Genomic DNA, 22,830 nt, shown 5'->3' with positions numbered 1-22,830 from the left:
ATATACGGATCAACAGGTATATTCAAATAACCTGCCTTGATAGATTTCGGCAAATCGGGACGGTTGAAAGTGAGAATGTAAGTACTGGTCTGGATAACAACATCGTTACGTCTCACACTAATTCTTTTGACGTGTGTGACGCCTTGTGATGATAGGTTCTCCACCATTTCCTCCTCACTGCTGCCTTCTAGGTCCCGGCATCAAATGACACCTCTTGAAGAATTTAATGATTTATGTGGCGATACTCTGACGGCAATGTTAGCCAAGCATTCGGATTTTAAGAGTAAATCCGAATGTTTTTCTTTGGCACATTCCACCAAAAGTGTTCCATTTTTCAATTTCTTAACTGATTTCGGCTCACCAGCCAAGCCAGTGATACCTTTAGAAATTGCAAACGGTGATATTTTGGATAAATCAACTTCAGAGGTGCTCTCTATCAAGAGAAACCTCGGCCATGTTCTTATATTTTTAGATGAGCTACATGGAGCAGCGTCATCATCTATCGATCTTTGTTTTTTTAACGATCTTTCATTGATTGATGTGGGGGTGGATTGGGGATCCATGAAAATAAGACTAAAAATTCACCCTTCGTCTTCCCCCAAGTTACTTTCCTGCCTACGATGGGGGGGGGGGACTAGCACGGATACCCAGCGCGTGGCCCCAGGGATAGACGAAGGGTATACTCAAGCCAGAAATATGCAAAATATATATCTAACTTGATTGACCCGAGCCGTTGTTCTCCGATAAGGTGACTAGGACACAAAGGTTATTTTGCTGAGTATAAAACGAAGCAAGAAAGAGGGTAATATGTCACCTTATGGAGAACAAAACGACCACTGCCGTCTAGGTGAACCATGGGCCAAAGCAATGTGTTGCAGCGAAAGGGCTCGCAAGCCAAATCCCCACTCAATTACCAGGATTCCACTCTCCACCGACACGGGTCGCAACGCACGGCAAACACGTTGCCCCAATACAGGGATCCTTTTAGTCGCCTTTTACGACACGCAGGACATACGAAGGGTATATTCTTATCACCCCCTACACCCAAGGGGGGCAGATGCCTGTGTGAAGGGATTCTGCACGTGCTATCGCACAACATGGCGGTCATGTCGCCTTGTGGTAACCCTTGGTCTACCAGTTTGGTGGCGATCATCTGTGGTGTTGGTGGCCCAAAAGCCTGTAGATGATCCGAACATTGACCTGGAAGTGATTGGCAACGGCTTGGGCAGTGTGGCCAGCGTCGAAACTTCCAAGCGCCTGATTCCTCTTAGCTCTCGTGGCATTCTGCTGACGTTGTAGTGTGAATGATTCAACCAGGTATGTGGATGCTTTTTATAGGGCTGGTCCCGGTTAACAGCAGGTGCAGCATGAGTTACATGAAAATAATGGAGAACACATTACCATCTCAAAAGTCAGGTTGCGTTTTTCAGAACATTTCCTGGGTTCAATTCTGTGTTTGGGAAGGAGCCTTATTGCTTAGGTAAAGTTGGAGATGTGGACAATATACAATAAAAACATTTGGCAAGTTTTATTAAGAGTAACATACCAACCTGGCGTTTCTTGTGCTGCTTAGTATATTATGTAAGAAGTAAATCTACATATTGCAGGTCTTTATTTCGGCTTCAAATGTTAATGTTATATACATTACTTAGACATTTATTGACATGACAAGCCAATAAACAACTCTCCAGATCATCGGATGGCCGAGATTTAAATGGATTTACACATCCGCGAGATTTTAAAACTTAACGATGAAATGGACACGCTATATCTTCAAACAGACACAACTTCGTTCAGACTAAAGTAATTTGAATAACCTATTCATATTTCATTATCTATTGCACTATTGTAGCTCAGACTAAAGTAGTTTGAATAACATATTGATATTTCATTATCTATTGCACTATTGTAGCTCAGACTAAAGTAGTTTGAATAACATATTCATATTTCATTATCTATTGCACTATTGTAGCTCAGACTAAAGTAATTTGAATAATATGTTCAATATATTCATTTTTCGTTATCTATTGAACTATTACAGCTCTTTATTTAAATCTTACATAACGTATCTTTAAAACATTCTATGTGTAACTTTATTTGCTTTACTTTGATTTTCCGATATAAACTTTTCCTTTGTGATTCTTTATTAGCGTACTATTTTATGATATAAACTCCATATGTGATTCATTATTAGTCATTATTCTATGATATAAACTTTCTTTGTGATTCATTATTAGTCTACTATTTCATCATTTTCTACAGGAAATATTTTTTACGAATCTTAAAAGTTTTATATGAGTTCCCAAATAGAAATGAAATGAAATGTTGTTTAATGGCACGTCAGCTCCAACCGGGCTATATTGCGCCAAACATATGGTGAATCTAACGAGACAAATTAAAACAATATCACATAATTGAATTTATATATGTAAATAAAAACAAATATCACAGAAAATATATAATTAAAAATAAATATAACAAATCTTTTACATATATAAATATTTAAAACAATATACATGATTAAATATATACAATTAAAATTGAGAATAAAAGTTTGTCTCTTTTAAAAATGTTAGCACTTTATCATATAGCTCCGGTTGAGCAAATAGCTGACGTAATGACTGGCAACGGTAGTATTTAGATCTAATATACTTGAGATGTTTGCACTCAATCAAGATGTGGCTCACTGTCAAAAATGAAATGAAATGTTGTTTAATGGCACGTCAGCTCCAACCGGGCTATATTGCGCCAAACATATGGTGAATCTAACGAGACAAATTAAAACAATATCACATAATTGAATTTATATATGTAAATAAAAACAAATATCACAGAAAATATATAATTAAAAATAAATATAACAAATCTTTTACATATATAAATATTTAAAACAATATACATGATTAAATATATACAATTAAAATTGAGAATAAAAGTTTGTCTCTTTTAAAAATGTTAGCACTTTATCATATAGCTCCGGTTGAGCAAATAGCTGACGTAATGACTGGCAACGTTAGTATTTAGATCTAATATACTTGAGATGTTTGCACTCAATCAAGATGTGGCTCACTGTCAAAGGAACATGACAGTGAACACATTCCGGTTGAGGCTCTCGCTTCAAAATGAAAATATGAGATAAAAAAGTATGACCAATGCGAGAGCGACACAAAACAACTTCATCTCTCCTGTTAGACCTTTATGTGATGAAGGTTGTTTGTGCCTGCAAGATCCCAAGACCGTTGCCAGCGGTAATAAATAAAATTATTTATACAGGATTTAAAATCCGTGTATGGCGTTAAAAATTCGAATAAGGGAAGGTCTAAGGCAGACTTGGCAGCCAAATCTGCTTGATCATTCCCTTTTATATCCATGTGACTGGGGAGCCAGCAAAGGACAATGTCCTTGCTGATGAACTCGTTTGATAGTAACAGACTATAAATGTCTGCTACTAATGGGTGTTCAAACTGTTTATTATTTATTGCTTGTAGTGAGGACAAAGAATCAGTAAAAATTATATATTTTAAATCAGATGTTGATTGAATGAACTCCAAAGCCTGAAGAATGGCCTAGAGTTCAGCTGTAAAGATGGAAGCAGCAGGTGGAAGGCGGACAGAAATGGTCTCAGATGGTGTCACGGTAGCCGAAGCTACTCGATCACCATCTTTCGAACCATCTGTATAAATTGGAGCATAATCACCATATTTAGACCTCAGCTCTCGAAAGAGAGACTGAAACACCGTAGAGCTAGTATCTCTCTTTTTATGTTGTGTAAGATGGAAATCAATCTTTGGGGGAGATATAGCCCACGGTGGAGTCCTAAAGAAACGGGTATTCGCAATACTGTCCAGGCTGATACCAGCCTCAGACAAAAGGGGTTGTATGCGAATACCGAAAGGTGGAATAACTTTAGTCTTAAGCAGATATAGATGCTCATGATATGGTGTTAAATGAAATATGATTTGGTAAAGATGCTATTTTCGTAGCATACTGCAGGGCCAGTTTATCACGTCTGTTGTGCAGTGAGGGCTCATGCGCCTCGACGTATAAACTTTCCACTGGAGATGTACGAAATGCTCCTAAACTGATTCTAAGTCCTTGGTTGTGTATGGTGTCGAGCTCTTTGAGATAAGACTCGCGGGCAGACCCATACACCCATAATCGAGTTTTGATCTTATTAAAGCTCGATATAATCGGAGCAAGACCTTACGGTCTGCTCCCCAGTCAGTATTTGACAAGACTCTCAATATGTTGAGGGCTTTCAGACATTTCTTTTTTAGGCTTTTAATGTGAGGGATAAATGATAATTTCTTATCAAATATCAGCCCCAGAAATTTGGTTTAATCCACAACTGGAAGGCGGTTGCCATCCAAATAAAGTTCTGGATCTGGATGCAAACCTCGTTTCTGACAGAAATGCATGCAGACAGTCTTGGATTTCGAAAAACGAAATCCATTTTCGGTTGCCCATTGTTGAAGTGAATTCAAACAAAGCTGCAACTTACGTTCGATTATCCGCATGTCTGTAGAACCATAGCACATCTGAAAGTCATCAACATAAAGAGCGCCGTTTGTACCTGGTTTAAGGCACGCTGGAATCGTGTTAATTTTTATAGCAAAAAGAGTAGGAGATAAAATACTTCCCTGTGGAACCCCCATTTCCGGAGGAAATAGGAAATGGGTCAGAGAATATTGATCCCAGTCGTACCTTAAATGACCTATCTTCCAGGAAATTTTTAATGAAGATAGGTAAGCGACCTCTTAGGCCGAGGTTATGGAGGTCGCGCATGATACCATGTTTCCATATGCTTTCTCTAGATCAAAACATATTGCAACTAAATGTTGCTTCTGGATGAAAGCGTCCCTGACGAACGTTTCAAATCGAACGAGATGATCAAGAGTGCTCCTTTGGGACCGAAATCCACATTGGAGGTCTGTAATAAGGTACCAAACAAGCCTTCGATTGATCAATCTCTCCATGGTTTTGCAAATACAGCTTGTTAAAGCGATCGGGCGATAGTTGGTAGGATTCGTATGATCTTTACCGGGTTTAGGGATGGGAATTATTGTGGCTTCATGCCACGAAGGGGGGAATTTCCCATCAACCCAAATTCGGTTAAAAAGATCTAGTAAAATTAAGAGAGTGGAAAAGGGTAAATGTTTTAGAATTTGGTAGTGTATTTCATCTGGACCAGTTGCAGTATCCCGAGCTCGCTTTAACGAATCCCGGAGCTCTGCAATGGAAAAGGTATCATTGTAGCATTCATCATTGCGGGACTTGAAATTAAGTCGCCTTTTCTCCTGATGAGCTTTAATGCCTCGAAAGGCATCAGAGGAGAAATTGGATGATGAATTAAATGACATTGTACTGGCCAGAGAATTAGCAATATCAGGAAATGTTGTTATGGTGGTACTATCAACATTTAGATGGTTAACTGATAATGCACTACTTTTACCTTTAATCCTACGAATCCTATCCCATACCGACTTCGATGTGGTACGGGAATTGATCCTTGAAACGTAACCTTGCCATGAAGATTTCTTTGCTTGACGTATGGTTCTACGAGCTTTCGCCCGGACCATCTGGTATGCCGCAATATTCTCCATGGAAGGATGGTTCTTTAGTCGTCTCAGGATACGATCACGCTCTTAAAGAGCGGATTTGCAATCTTCGTTATACCATGGTTTATTGAAACGTTTTGGTGTAGTCGTGGTTTTTGGAATCGCCTGCTCAGATACATCTTGAAGAATTGAAGTGAATAAGGCCATGGGTTCATCTGCATCTTCTAACTCCTTTGTATCACAAGCGAAGAGACACAAAGATTCAAATAGAGCCCAATCAGCCTTATGCAACTTCCACCTCTGGGGTCTTTCGACCGGAGAGGGACCATTATTATCAATCAAGATAGGAAAGTAGTCACTACCACAGAGATCTTCATTTACCCTCCATGTAAAATCCTGAAACAGGACCGGAGAGCAAATGGTGAGATCTAGGGAAGAAAAGGAAGCTGTGGCAGGATGTAGATAAGTAGGCGAGTCATCATTTAATAAACACAAATTATTAAGGTTAATGAAGTCCGCTATTTGTTTACCTCTGTTGTTATCATCTGGACTACCCCAGAGTGAATGATGACCATTGAAATCTCCCGTAATAATAAACGGGAGAGGAAGTTGAGCAACAAGGTCATCAAGATCTCTGGGATTGAGATGTAAGCTTGGTGGAAGATATACAGAGCAGAGTGTGATAGGAATATGTAAATTCACCCTAACTGCAACTGCCTGTAAAGGCGAGTTGAGGGTGACTTTACTCTGAGGGATATCTCCATTAAGAATAATAGAAACACCCCCATGAGCTCTACCATCACCAACTGGATGATGATGGTAACCAAGAGAAGAGACACAAAGATTCAAATAGAGCCCAATCAGCCTTATGCAACTTCCACCTCTGGGGTCTTTCGACCGGAGAGGGACCATTATTATCAATCAAGATAGGAAAGTGGTCACTACCACACAGATCTTAATTTACTCTCCACGTAAAATCCTGAAACAGGACCGGGGAGCAAATGGTGAGATCAAGGGAAGAAAAAGAAGCTGTTGCAGGATGTAGATAAGTAGGCGAGTCATCATTTAATAAACACTCATTTAATAAACACAAATTATTAATGTTAATGAAGTCCGCTATTTGTTTACCTCTGTTGTTATCATCTGGACTACCCCAGAGCGAATGATGACCATTGAAATCTCCCGTAATAATAAACGGAAGAGGAAGTTGTGCAACAAGGTCATCAAGATCTCTGGGATTTAAGATGTAAACTTGGTGGAAGATATACAGAGCAGAGTGTTATAGGAATATGCAGAGTCACCCTAACTGCAACTGCCTGCAAAGGCGAGTTGAGGGCGACTTGACTCTGAGGGATATCTCCATTAAGAATAATGGATACACCCCCATGAGCTCTACCATCATTAGCTGAATATTGATGGTAACTAATAAAATGTCTAAAAGACAAAGTGTCAGAATTCCGCAAGAAAGTTTCCTGTAAACAAATAGCTAAAGGATTGAAATTTTGAATTAAAAGTTGAATTTCATTAAAATTTGGTTTCAAACCACGACAATTCCATTGAATAATGGAATTTACCATTGTCAGGGATAGTTAATTTTTGGCGGCTTACCGACAGGTTCCTTATGAACATCCGCGACGGTAATAACGTCCATCAGATCATCCCCATATCTATTATAGAGAGAGATAGGATTTTGTGAACCCTTTTTCTCTCTCTCGCGCATCTTTGCCAATTTCTTTTCTTTTTTGGAAAGACCTTCTTGTGTTGGTAGAATACCCTTTAGCTGCGAGCCTGACCCAGTAGAACTGGAATCAAGCGTGACAGTTTCAGGGGGTGGTGAGGGAGATGACTCCTTGCCGTTCTGGGGGGGGAGAGTTAGGAATAATCCAAACATCTTCAGTTTGGAGGCAAGGAAGATGAACCCTCGCCAGGCAAAGAATTAATAATTTGAATCGCGCTCTCACTGGTTTGCGATGAGCCCGATACCCCTTTTACATGATCTGATATTATTTTAGGCATTTTCTCTTTTTTATGCCAGGTTAAATCCGTCTGAACAGAAATGGTTCTAGTAGAAACTTTGGCTACACTTGAATAAGTTTTCCCTTGTGGTGCAATGGGAAAAAGTGTAGAAAGTTCTACTTGCTTTTTGGCATCAAAATATGACATTTTACGTTCAGACATAACCTGTTGGACTCGTTTCTCTTTTTGCCAAATAGGACATTCGCGAGAGTAAGCGAAGTGCTTACCCTTGCAATTAACACAACAGAAATCCGTCTGGCAGGTAGCGCTCTCATGACCATCATGGCCACAGCGAGCGCAGGTGTCTTTACCTCTGCAGACGGTTTTACTGTGTCCAAACTTTTGGCATTTGTAACATCGAAGAGGGTTGGAAATATACGAGTCCACAGGTATGTTTAGATAACCTGCCTTGAGAGTCTTTGGTATCTCGGGACGATCGAATGTGAGGATATAGCTGCTAGTAGGAATTACCTTATCTCCTCGGCGTACACTAATTCTTTTTATGTGAGACGCCTTGAGATGAAAGGTATTCCACCATTTCATCCTCACTTCTGCCTTCAAGATCCCGACATCGAATTACTCCTCTACTTGAAATCAGTGACCTGTGTGGAGACACCTTGATAGGGATGTCTGCCAAAGATGTTGATTTAAGCAGCATGGTAGCATGCTGCTCCTTGGCACATTCTATCAAGTGTGTTCCATTTTAAGTTTTTTAATAGCCTTGGGCTCACCGGCTACGCCAGCAATGCCCTTGGTTTTTAAAAATGGTGAAACTTTGGACAGGTCTGTAGAGGGACTCTCAATCAAGAGAAACCTCGGCCATGCCTTTGAAATTTTGCTTTTTAAATTAATCAGAAACGTCCTCTGTATTAGGGCGTTTCTGTTTAGTTTTTCGTTCTTTTATTGGTGTGGGGGGGGGGGATTGGGGAATCCATGAAATATATTTTTTTTGATTCACCCCTCGTCGTCCCCCAGGTTACTTCCCTGCCTACTAAGGGGAGGACTAGCGCGGATATCCGGGGCATGGCCTCAGGGCTCGACGAGGGGTATACTCAAGCCAGAAAGTAAAAATACTTATCTAACCTGATTGACCCAAGCCGCCGCTTTGTAGAATGTACTAAGGACACAAAGGTAGTAATTGCTGAGTGAATAAACAACAGAGCATTAAATTGGAAAAGGGTACATTCTACAAAGCTAAAACGACCAAAGCCGATTGATCAGAGTGGGCCACTCGGACCTCCCGTCTAGGTGAACCATGGGCCAAAGTAATGTGTTGCAGAGAAAGGGCTCGCAAGCCAAATCCCCACTCAATTACCAGGATTCCACTCTCCACCGACACGGGTCGCAACGCACGGCAAACACGTTGCCCTTTTACAGGGATCCTTTTAGTCGCCTTTTACGACACGCAGGACATACGAAGGGTATATTCTTCTCACCCCCTACACCCCAGGGGGGACGACCTTTAAAAGGCATTATTCTAGGGAAGTCTCAAAGCCAAGTACTTTCCAAAAAGTTGTATTGTCTTGAGCTTTAAACATACACAATTATATCTTATGGAGGTTTGTGAAATGAAATTGAGAATTTCATCTGTGCATGGAATGTTTTGTATGTTTATAAGTTGTAACAGGATTGTTATTAAACAACTTTTATTTGAACTGAATACAGCGTTTGTTTCACTTCTTCCTCAATGAATAATGAAGGTCTTCGAGAGATCGCGAGAGATCTCGTACTTTAAAAAGGCTTTCGTATGCACGACGGTCGTGAATATACACAATTATATCTTAATTCGGTTTGATCATGAAATTCTAATTTCATGGTGTGCATTACATGCACTGATGAAATTCTCAATTAAACTACTTCTTGTCCAGCGAAAGCGCAACTACTAAAAAAAGATCTACAATTTAAATTACCGGGTATTAATACGTTTATTAGACCTATGATATGTCATGGATTCAAGTGGTGTGGTTTCGATTCCCCGCTTGTACGCGACAGGTGTAGGGTCGGCTGTCCAACCTCGTGGGCTTTCTCCGGGTCCTCCAGTTTCCTCTCACTCAGTCACTGCTAAAAAAAAGACCCATCAATTGAATTAATGAAATAAAAATGAACCATGTTAGCCCCGAAATTACCTTGATTTGATTTAGCTTAGACAAGTTAGAGCGAGAAATGAAATGAAATGAAATGTGGTTTTATGGCACGCCAGCTCCAACCGGGCTATATTGCGCAAAACATATGGTGAATATTACAAGACAGGCTAAATTATATCACAGAAAAACATTATATGCATAAATAAAAACAATATCAGTTAGTAAAATTAAAAATAAAATACAACTTTTATGCATATAAATATTAAATACAAAAATGAAATGATATATATACAATTAAAATTTATGATAAAATCCTGTCTAAATTATATCACAGAAAAACATTATATGCATAAATAAAAACAATATCAGTTAGTAAAATTAAAAATAAAATACAATTTTATGCATATAAATATTAAATACAAAAATGAAATGATATATATACAATTAAAATTTATGATAAAATCCTGTCTCTTTTAAAAGGTCTAACACTTTACCATATAAACCCGGTTGGGCAAACATGTGATGTAATGACTGACAACGGTAACAATTTGATCTAATATCCTTGAAATGCTTGCACTCAATCAAAATATGCTTAACTGTCAAAGGAACATGACAGTGTTCACATTCTGGTTGAGGCTCTCGCTTTAATATGAAAATGTGTGTTAAAAAAGTATGACCAATACGAGAGCGACACAAAACAACTTCATCCCTCCTGTTGGTTCTATAGGAACTTGGCCAGTCTCCTAAGAGAGGCTTAATGTGATGAAGTTTATTTGTGCCTGCAAGATCCCAAGACCGTTGCCAGCGGTCATAAATAAAAAAGTTAATACAAGATTTAAAATCTGTGAAAGGTAAAAGAAATTTTGATATGGGAAGATCTAAAGCAGACTTGGCAGCTAAGTCTGCTTGATCGTTCCCTTTAATATCAACATGACTGGGGAGCCAGCAAAGGACAATATCCTTGCTGTTATACTCGTGTGATAGTCGCAGACGATAAATGTCTGCTACTAATGGGTGTACAAGCTGCTTATTGTCCCCCGCCTTTCGAAGAAAGCAGGGGACTATTAAAATGGGTTCGTCTGTCTGTCTGTCTGTGCGTCCGTCCGTCCGTCCGTCTGTCTGTCCGTCACACTTTTTGGGACACAATAACTCTCTTCCTAATTGGGCTAGAATGTTCAAACTTGGTGTATGTGTTGATTAGGTCAATGCCTTGATGGAGTTCGAAGATGAGCATTTTCCGCTTAGGGTAAGCAGAGATAAGCAATTTGATTGGTTGATGCTTTGGGACACGATAACTTTTAATTGAGCTAGAATGTTCAAACTTGGTGTATGTGTTTATTAGGTCAATGCCTTGATGGAGTTCGAAGATGAGCATTTTCCGCTTAGGGTAAGCAGAGATAAGCAATTTGATTGGTTGATACTTTGGGGCACGATAACTCTCTTCCTAATTGAGCTAGAATGTTCAAACTTGGTGTATGTGTTGATTAGGTCAATGCCTTGATGGAGTTCGAAGATGAGCATTTTCCGCTTAGGGTAAGCAGAGATAAGCAATTTGATTGGTTGATGCTTTGGGACACGATAACTTTAGTTCTAATTAAGTGAGATTGATGAAACTTGGTGTATAGATTTATTATATGAATACCTTAACTAAGTTCGATAATGAACATTTTTTGCTGAGGGTAAGCAGAGTGATAAGCAATTTGATTGGTAGAAACTTTGGAACACACAATAACTCTCCTTCTAATTGAGGTAGAATGTTCAAACTTGGCATAGGTGTCTATTAGGTGAATGTTTAAACTTGATGTATATGTAGATGTTCATTAGGTGAATGTCTTGACTGAGTTCAATAATTAACATTTCGAGCTGAAGCTAAGCAGAGCTAATCGATTTCATTTGTCGATGGTTTGGGACAACATAATCTTGATTCTATCTGATAGAGAGTGATGAAACTTAGTGAAAAAAATAAATGTGCGATTAATTAATATGTGTCATCTATTTATTTTGCAATTTCGGCGGGGGACATCAGCCTCACTGTTGGCTTGTTGTTTATTGTTTGCAAAGAGGACAAAGAATCAGTTAATATAACGTGTTTTAAATTAGAAGATGATTGAATGAACTCCAGTGCCTGAAAGATGGCCTGGAGCTCAGCAGTAAATATGGAAGCAGCAGGTGGAAGTCTGACAGACATGGTTCCAGATGGCGTGACGGTAGCCGAAGCTACCCGATCACCATCTTTGGAACCATCTGTGTAAATGGGAGCATAATCACCATATTTAGACCTCAACTCTCGAAAGAGAGTCTGAAAAACCGTGGAACTAGTATCTCTCTTTTTGTTTTTCGTCAGATCTAAATCGATCTTTGGAGGCGATATAGTCCAGGATGGAGTACTAAACAAAGGGGTATTCGCAATACTGTCATGACTGATCCCAGCCTCTGACAAAAGGGGTTGGATGCGAATACGGAATGATGGAATAACGTTAGTTTTCAGTAAATACAGATGTTCGTGAAATGGTCTAAATATGGTGTTATAAGAAATATGATGAGGCAGAGATGCAATTTTTGTAGCATACTGCAGTGCAAGTTTATCACGTCTATCGTGCAATGAGGGCTCGTGCGCCTCGACGTATAAACTCTGCACTGGAGATGTTCGAAATGCTCCTAAACTGATTCTAAGTCCTTGGTTGTGTATGGTGTCAAGCTCTTTGAGATATGACTCACGGGCAGACCCATACACAATACACCCATAATCGAGTTTAGATCTTATTAAAGCTCGATATAATCTGAGCAAGACCTTACGGTCTGCTCCCCAGTCAGTGTTTGATAATACTCTCAAAATGTTGAGGGCTTTCAGACATTTCTTCTTGAGGGTTTTGATATGTGGGATAAATGATAATTTCTTATCAAATATCAAACCCAAAAATTTTGTTTCATCTACAACTGGAATGGGGCTTCCATCCAGTGTAAGTTCCGGATCAGGATGTAAACCTCTTCGTTGACAAAAGTGCATACAAACAGTCTTGGATTTCGAAAATCGAAATCCATTGTCAGTTGCCCATCGTTGAATAGAATTCAAGCAAAGCTGCAACTGACGTTCGATTGTTTGCATACTTGTCGATCCGTAACACATCTGAAAGTCATTAACATAAAGAGAGCCGTCGACCCCACGTTTAAGGCACGATGGTATGGTATTTATCTTGATGGAAAAAAGAGTAGGAGATAGTATACTTCCCTGAGGGACTCCCATTTCCTGGGGAAATGGATCAGAGAATATTGATCCCAAGCGTACCTTAAACGACCTATCTTCTAAGAAATTTTTAATAAAGACAGGTAAGCGACCCCGCAGACCGAGGTTATGCAGGTCGCGCATGATACCATATTTCCATGTGGTATCATAAGCTTTCTCCAGATCAAAAAATATAGCAACTAAATGTTGTTTCTGGATGAAAGCATCCCTGACAAACGTTTCAAATCGAACGAGATGATCAAGAGTGCTCCTTTGGGACCGAAATCCACATTGGAGGTCTGTAATGAGGTTGTTGGACTCAAGGTACCAAACAAGCCTTCGATTGATCAATCTCTCCATGGTTTTGCAAATGCAGCTAATCAAAGCGATCGGACGATAATTGGTAGAATTCGTAGGATCTTTCCCCGGTTTAGGGATGGGAATTATTATGGCTTCACGCCATGAAGGGGGGAAATTCCCATCAACCCAAACCCGGTTATAAAGATCTAATAATATTAAAAGTGTAGAAAAAGGTAAATGTTTTAATATCTGGTAATGAATTTCATCTGGACCAGTTGCAGTATCCTTAGCCCTTTTAAGAGAATCACGGAGTTCAGCAATAGAAAACTTTTCATTATAACATTCATCATTACGGGACTTGAAATTAAGTCGCCTTTTCTCCTGTTGATGTTTAATGCCCCGAAAGGTATCCGAGGAGAAATTGGATGATGAATTGAATGAAATTGTACTGGCCAGAGAATTAGCAATATCAGGAAATGTTGTTAAGGTGGTATTGTCAACATTTAGATGGTTAACTGATAATGCACTACTTTTACCTTTAATGCTACGAATCCTATCCCATACCGATTTAGAAGTGGTGCGAGGATTGATCCTTGCCATGAAGATTTCTTTGCTTGACGTATGGTTCTACGAGCTTTCGCCCGGACCATTTGGTATGCTGCAATATTCTCCATGGAAGGGTGATTCTCAAGGCGTCTTAAGATGCGATCACGCTCTCTAAGAGCGGATTTGCAATCGTTATTATACCATGGTTTATTGAAACGTTTGGGCTCAGTCGTGGTCTTCGGAACCGCCTGCTCGGCTACATCTTGAAGAATTGAAGTGAATAAGGCCATGGGCTCATCTGCATCTTCTAACTCTTTTGCATCAAAAGAGAAGAGACACAAAGATTCAAAAAGAGCCCAATCAGCCTTACGTAATGATGAATTGAATGAAATTGTACTGGCCAGAGAATTAGCAATATCAGGAAATGTTGTTAAGGTGGTATTGTCAACATTTAGATGGTTAACTGATAATGCACTACTTTTACCTTTAATTCTACGAATCCTATCCCATACCGATTTAGAAGTGGTGCGGGAATTGATCCTTGAGACATATCCTTGCCATGAAGATTTCTTTGCTTGGCGTATGGTTCTACGAGCCTTCGCCCGGACCATTTGGTATGCTGCAATATTCTCCATGGAAGGGTGATTCTCAAGGCGTCTTAAGATGCGATCACGCTCTCTAAGAGCGGATTTGCAATCGTTATTATACCATGGTTTATTGAAACGTTTGGGCTCAGTCGTGGTCTTCGGAATCGCCTGCTCAGCTACATCCTGAAGAATTGAAGTGAATAAGGCCATGGGCTCATCTGCATCTTCTAACTCTTTTGCATCAAAAGAGAAGAGACACAAAGATTCAAAAAGAGCCCAATCAGCCTTATGTAACTTCCACCTCTGCGGTCTTTCAACCGGAGAGGGACCATTATTATCTATCAAGATGGGAAAATGGTCACTACCACACAGATCTTCATTCACTCTCCATGTAAAATCCTGAAACAGGACCGGAGAGCAAATGGTTAGATCAAGAGAAGAAAAAGAAGCTGTGGCAGGATGTAGATAAGTAGGCGAGTCATCATTTAATAAACACAAATTATTAATGTTAATGAAGTCCGCTATTTGTTTACCTCTGTTATTATCATCTGGACTACCCCAGAGTGAATGATGACCATTGAAATCTCCCGTAATTATAAACGGGAGAGGAAGTTGTGCAACAAGGTCATCAAGATCTCTGGGGCTCAGATGTAAACTAGGTGGTAAATATACAGAGCAGAGTGTGATAGGAATATGTAAAGTCACCCTCACTGCAACTGCCTGTAAAGGCGAATTGAGGGTGACTTTGCTCTGCGGAATATTTCCATTAAGGAAAATGGAACACCACCGTGTGCTCTACCATCATTATTAGCAAAATAATGATAGGCAACAAAATGTCTGAGTGTTAAGACATCTGAATTCTTTAAAAAAGTTTCTTGTAAACAAATAGCTAAGGGATTAAATTTTTGAATTAAGATTTGAACTTCATTAAAATTTGGTTTCAGACCACGACAATTCCATTGAATAATGGAATTAGCCATTTTCAGGGAGGTTTAACAGGACTTCTGTGATGTTGTTTGGGGTCATGTATTTCTACAACAACATCCATTAGATTGTCCTGTATCCCGAACCTGTTATAGGTTCCGACAGGATCTTCGTCACCCTTCCTACTACGGAAGGTAGCCAATTTAGAATTTTTAGGAACGCCTTTACCAGAACGTTCCTTGCTAATATCTATTTTGGGTGGATTTCCACCAATTGGTTGAGGAGTGGGAGGCACAATCTCCTCAATCTCAGACTCCCCAGACTTATTAGCAGTCTGGGTGTTGAGAGAAACATTTACGGGCTTTGGAGGAATGGTAGGTTTCGGTGGTGACGAGGATTCCATCGCAGCTGGAAATACAGCAGGTGTTTGACAAGCAATGGAAGTGGTCTTGAGCTTGACTGCATTTGCAAAAGACATTGCAAATGTTGGGGTTGCAGCCTCTACCAGCTTCCTTGCTTCAGGATATGGTATGTTTTTTTCTGTTTTCACCTGCTGCACTTGTTTTTCTTTCTTCCATATTGGGCACTCTCTAGAATAAGCAAAATGAGGCCCTTTGCAGTTAATGCAATGGTGGTCGAGTTGACAAGATGTACTTTCGTGACCATCTTGTCCACATCTAGCACATATCGCTTTCCCCTTACACACGTTTTTACTGTGTCCAAAGCGTTGACAATGAAAACAACGCAATGGATTGGGAATGTACGGGGTAACTGGTATGGCAAGAAAACCAGCTTTGATCATCCTAGGAAGATCTGGTTTATCAAAGGTCAGGATATAGGTGTTGGTTTGGATAATATTACCATTACGTCTGATGGAAATACGTTTGACGTATGTAACACCTTGTGAGGCGAGATTTTCAAGCATCTCTTCCTCACAGATGCCTTCTAAATCCTGAGACCGAATAACACCTCTTGATGAATTTATAGAGTTATGCGGTGCAACTTTGATAGGAATGTTGGCTAAAGTCTTTGATTTTAATAATGAAGTAGCATGTGATTCTTTAGCACATTCCACTAACAAAGTACCATTTCTCATTTTCTTGACGCTTTTGGGCTCACCAGCCAAGCCAGCAAGACCTTTAGCAATCAAAAAAGGAGATGTTTTACTAAGATTGATATCGTTAGTACTTTGTATGACCAGAAATCTAGGCCAGGTTCGGGAAGTTTTTATTGGTAATGGTTCTAAATCCTCGGTCGACATACGTTTGGTAGTTCGAGTCTTCTTGGTTTGAGAAGCCATTTGAGTAATTTAAAAGATTCATCCCTGCCTGCTCTCCAACCACCAAAGGGTTACAATATCAATGCAGGCTACTGCGCGGATATCCAGCGCATGCGCCCTACGAGGACAGACAGGGATATACCTAGACAAAGTAAAGATTAAAATATTTTTACTCTATCTAGTTGACCCAAGCCGCTGCTTTAGAGTAGGCACGTAGGACACAAAGGTAGATCTGCAACAAATACATTACAGAATAGTGGAAAAGATGCGCCTACTCGCCAGCTAAACACGACCAAAGCCGATTGATCAGAGTGGGCCACTGTGACCTCCCGTCTAGGTGAATTGTGGGCCGAAGCAATGTGTTGCAGAGAAAGGGCTCGCAAGCCAAATCCCCACTCAATTACCAGGATTCCACTCTCCACCGACACGGGTCGCAACGCACGGCAAACACGTTGCCCCATTACAGGGATCCTTTTAGTCGCCTCTTACGACACGCAGGAAATACGAAGGGTATATTCTTATCACCCCCTACACCCCAGGGGGGAGTTAGAGCGAGAGGTCATATTATCATAAGTTAGATAGCCTAAAGACGTATACCTATAGATCTACTTCTAGGCCTACAGTACTCAATACTCTACATTGGAATATATCATAATATGCAATATAATGCCAATTAATCAATCAAATATGAAAACACTTTTCACCAAATATGTACTCTCACAAAATAAAATTTTTGATGATATATACTGCTGTTATTATTATCTATAGTATTATAGTATTTTCTTCTGTTGAACTGCGAAACGTCTTCTTTAGCCACCATGTTTAGTGACATTACAGACAAACCCCAAGATGCAATGCGCGACCTACTTTTTATGCAAATGAAGCAGTCGCCACTCTGTGAAAATACAATCGGCAGACACAATTAACAGCAATAAAAAAATTGGCAGCATGTGCAATTAGAAATATATACCCTTACACAATATAAAAAATTTTCACAGGCGATAGATTTTACTAGAGAAGTGGTAGGTACCAAAACTTACACCTATAGTCTAAATATAGAACTACGGAGCGCTTTTCCGGAAAACGAAATACAAATAAGATAGCTACGGCTACAGTACTACTACCCCCACCCCCGAAGATATTGTACACATTTGTATTATAACATGTGAACACACTCGATAAAGAGCAGACAGCCAACTTATGATTTGATGTATACCAGAATGCAATAAGTGGTTGATATGTTCACTAGACGTATGTTTTTTTTATTTGTGTCTTTACAGATACTGATGGAAACTCTAATGTGGGCGTATCTACTACTGGTCTTATATCCTGTTGAGGTCAGCACATTCAACTATGGCAAGGAACGTGATAACCAACATAATTGGACAGTATGTGGAGACAATTTGTGCAAGTGTAATGAAATAAACCAAGCATTCTGTTTAAACCAGGGACATAAACTGAATTATATACCAAGATTTGAACGAAACATAACGTATCTTAACTTTACTGGTAATTATTTACCGCATATAGATAATCACACCTTTACTAATATTACCAATTTTAAACTGAACTACCTGCATTTACAGACGAATTCAATACGGAACTGTACCCGAAATGCATTTAATGGTCTGACTTTTTTACGAACATTATCAATTAGAAATAGTACCATCTCAAAGACGGGGCTGATGCAATGCTTGTCTGGGGTAACGAAAGATTTACAAACTCTTGATTTATCATACATACACTATTATTCCCCCTTGAATCTAGATCTGGACGAGAGTATGAACAATTCAAAGATCAAAACATTGTACATTCGGAATATTGATATGACAAAATATAACCATAGTAAGTTATCAACTTTAAAACATCTGCAGTCTATAACTATTCTCAAATCCTATATTAAAACCGTAACATTTGATTATTCGTCTTCATTAAGGACATTAAATTTTTCTTATAACAAACTTTCAGAATTTCCAAAATTTTGTGTACACGAAAATGCATATTTTACAAATCTTGAGGAATTGCGTTTAGACCATAACAACATACCCTCTGTGCATCCAGAACAACTTGCTTGTATGAAATCCTTGGCCACATTTTCAATTAATAATAATCTTATTTTTTATATAGAAAACAACACATTTTCAAACTTGCCAAATCTTAATGTAGTATCAATTGTATACAATAGCAAAGGAATGTGTTTGGATGAATTTGCTTTTAATAGTTCATCTCTGAAGAAGCTTTATATTTATGACGATGACTTGTATTTTGATAAGGATCATAAATGCAACAGTTTGGATGCTTTTAAATACTGTAGCCAACTTGAAATTTTAAGAGTATCCTCCAACCACTTTGAGTTTACTACTAATCCAATGTTCGATGAATTATTCAGCAACTTGGTTAACGTAAAATCGTTGTCACTAACTAGGTGTCGGTTAACTTTTCTTCCAAGTTTTATTCCAAAATATCTTTATAAATTGGAGAAATTATGGCTCCACAACAATAACATAAAAGATATACCGGAAGGTTATTTTAATAATTTCAATCATCTCCAAAATATACAATTAAACTCAAATAAAATAACCACAGTTAAGCAAATTACATTTTCACTTCAATGTCTTCAACAATTGAAATACATTGATCTCTCTGGGAATCCGTTTTCTTGCTCCTGTGAATTGCTTTGGTTCATCAATTGTCTAAAAACAAGCTCCATTAGTAATGTTTTTTTTCATTTTCCAACGGAATACATCTGTGATTCTCCGCCGCCTTTTAAAGGGAAGCAACTCGTACAAGTCCGTCTTTCGGAACGTACATGCGCAATAACGAAACAGGTTCGTGTAATTATTATATCTACATCGGCAGGAATTCTTCTCTTACTTTTAACTATTTCTGCTGTTTACCGTTATCGATGGAATTTGCGATATATATTGTACATGGCACGATTTCAACATATTCGCCACCAAAGACTTTTAAATGGTGGCGGAGATTATAAATATGATGTCTATCTTAGTTCCTCTGACACGGACTTTGATGACGTAATATATGATGTACTTGTCCCTAGATTAGAGGAGAACATGGGTCTGCGACTTTATATCCCCCAAAGAGATGGACAGGGAAATAAAATTGATCAAATAATATCTAATATGGATGCCAGTCGTAAAGTCATTTTATTCTTATCTGATAAATATGTCGAAGACGGTTATTGTGAATTTGAAGCTAGTGTTGCCTATAATAAGTATATCAATGAAAAGCGTGATTTAATGATAGTAGTAGTATTAAGGGAACTTGGTGCCCTGAATGTAACAAAAACCATACATAAAATACTATCTGTTGATAAGTATATTAAATGGGGTTGGGATGATGAAAGTGTGGAATTATTCTGGTTAAAGATAACTGCTGCTATTAATAATATGGATGACCTAATTCCTTAAAGGTACACTCCCTGTAAGAAAAGTTATCAGAAAATGTTGACGATACATTGACGAATTTTGTAGTGGTAGTGGACTATTGAGTTTGCTTTCAAATATTCGCGCTTTCAACACCTTTCTGGAAAAGCATCAATTAACGACAACTGTCTAGTTATGGATTACAAGGCACATTTCTGTATTTACTAAACAGTTATATATGTAATAGAAATCAAACTGCTTTTGTAAATTACGCTTACTTATCGACCCTAATTCGGGTGTTCCCTAGGGCTTTGTATTAAGCCCATTCTTATTTCTTCTGTACATAAACGATATCCAAGATGACTTGGAAGATACTGCTAGATTATTTGCCAGTGACACTGCCATTATTTGCATTAAATCCCATTTATATGAAATAGAAACTTCCTTAAAGGCTGATTTATTCAAACTAAAATCATTTGAGCCCTGTTTCAATATTTTTTATTTATTTGTATATTTCTCTTTCGGTATATTATATTTATTTTTCTTGCATATTATTACAATTATATGCGTAAATTGCATTATTTTATTCACACAATTTATGTTTATATCAATAACGTGTGTAAGTTTTTAATAATGTTAGTTCAACTCAGTTGGTCCAAAGTTGTTTTTGTTGATACAATAGAATAATATGTTTAAACTAATTAATGTAAATTGATACTAATTTCGACAGTGATTTTAAAAAACAGATATTTACTGGATAACCAGGGATATATTTCTGAGCTGTTTAATTACTTCGATTAACCAGACACTGTTCGAAAGAACCGAAACTTCGCTGTATGGGGATCCTAGATCACAATAAAATGCCCCCCCCCCTCCCAATACTAAGTTTCGATGTTCTATATTTGGGGAATTGACTGCTAACATGGTCAGATTCCGTATGTATGGTTAATATGAATTTCAAACACAACTGTCATGTAATATCCCTCACTTTGTTGAAAGATGGGAACACCATCAATTGTATAATTAAACAAATGTGTATTATATTCATTATAAAATTATGATTCGCTTAAGTTAAACATTACAGCATTTTGTCGTTTACTATAATTTTATTGTATTATTTTAATAAAATATTTGATATTGCTTTATACTTAAACCAGTCTTTGGAATTAACTGCGTCCCCCCCTTGGGGTGTAGGGGGTGATAAGATTATATTCTTCGTATGATTCACCTAGACGGGGGGCCACAGTGGCCCACTCTGATCAATCGGCTTTGGCTGTTTTAGCTCTGTAGAATGTACCCTTCTTACACTCTGCAACTTAACCTCTGTGTCCTATGCACATTCTACTGAGCGGCAGCTTAAGTCAATCAGGTTGGTAAGGTATTTTTATACGCCCACATTTTCATGGACGTATAAGGACGGCTGAGTTCGAATTTCGTGAAAATCGGCACAAAACTGACAGACAAAATGGCCGCCCCTTCGTTCTCAAATTCCGTAAAAATATGGTGTATCAAGGATGTAGACCCTATAGAGGTCACAATTTTTATCCGATTTTGTTGAAACTTGAAATGTAAGTTTATAACACAAAGATCTCGGTTCCTGTCGATATTTGCGTATATCGAATTGTAATTTCCTGAATTATGGCCCTTGATTGTAGGAAAAATCGCATTTTTAGCTTGCGGACCCTCTAGAGGTCATAATTATTTTATCCGATGTAAAAAAAAAACATTTTAGTATATCACCGTTACACCGTAAGGACGGCTGAGTTCGAATTTCGTGAAAATCGGCCCAAAACTGACAGACAAAATGGCCGCCCCTCGGTCTCAAATAGCGTAAAAATATGGTATATCAAGGTTGTGGACCCTATAGAGGTCACAATTTTTATCCGATTTTCTTGAAACTTGAAATGTAAGTTTTTAACCCAAAGATCTCGGTTCCTTTCGATATTTGCGCATATCGAATTGAAATTTCCTGAATTATGGCCCTTGGTTGTAGGAAAAACCACTTTCTTTTTAGCTTGTTCTCTATCCATTTCTCGAAAATGTGGGCGTATCCTGTCTGAGAGCCGCTGGTTACCTTCTGGCTTGAGTATACCCCTCGTCGAGCCCTGGGGCTACGCTATGGTTATCCGTGCTAACAACCCCCCCCCCCCTCCTGGTAGACAGGAAGTAACCTTTGGGACGACGAGTGGTATTTTTAAAAGCCAGAGGCATAGTCGGTGTGCCAAAAGCTATTAATAGAATGCTACCATGCTACTTCAGTCACGTTACGTTAGTTTGACTTGTACGAAATGAAATGAAATGTGGATTTATGGCACGTCAGCTCCAACCGGGCTATATTGCGCCAAACATATGGTGAATATTACAAGACAGGCTAAATTATATCACAGAAAAACATTATATGCATAAATAAAAACAATATCACAGTTAGTAAAATTAAAAATAATATATATATATATATATATATACAATTAAAATTTATGATAAAATCCTGTCTCCTTTAAAAAGTCTAACACTTTACCATATCAACCCGGTTGGGCAAACATGTGATGTAATGACCGACAACGGTAAAAATTTGATCTAATATCCTTGAAATGCTTGCACTCAATCAAAATGAGACTTGTACGAAGACATTGATGAACATTTGATTACCCAGCACAAGGTTCACATGCCATATGTGCACCAAGTTAATGCAGAGTCGAAGCCCTCCGCGAGAGCTGATTTTGTCTGTTGAATATTCACCCACAAATAATTGGACTGTGGAGAAAAATAGAGTTAGGTGTTGTAAGGCGGATCATTGTGCTACCCCCCCCCCCCCTCGCCACTGTGTAGTCGTTAGTAGTCAGCTGTCTTACCACCGCCCCCACTTCTACCATGTAGTGGACACATGGGGCCATGACTACGTAGTAGGCATGTGACACCCCATAACCCTC

At 38.7% G+C, this 22,830-nt stretch overlaps 1 protein-coding gene across 1 annotated transcript in view; it reads left to right on the top strand.

Annotated features, from left to right (window-relative positions):
• Nucleotides 1–20,980, top strand: part of LOC126825256 (toll-like receptor 2 type-2) — a 30,445-nt gene extending 9,465 nt beyond the window's left edge. Inside the window, exon 2 of the mRNA XM_050554835.2 lies at nt 17,798–20,980. Coding sequence (XP_050410792.1) covers nt 17,804–19,945 — 2,142 coding nt within the window. The 5' untranslated portion in view covers nt 17,798–17,803 and the 3' untranslated portion in view covers nt 19,946–20,980. The remainder of the gene's footprint in view (nt 1–17,797) is intronic.
• The last annotated feature ends 1,850 nt before the right edge of the window (nt 20,981–22,830 follow it).

This window comes from Patella vulgata, chromosome 6 (assembly GCF_932274485.2).
Source record: "Patella vulgata chromosome 6, xgPatVulg1.2, whole genome shotgun sequence".
NCBI classification, from domain to species: Eukaryota; Metazoa; Mollusca; class Gastropoda; family Patellidae; genus Patella; species Patella vulgata.
Note: the sequence above shows the minus strand (reverse complement) of the source record. Positions and strands in the feature narration are given on the sequence as shown.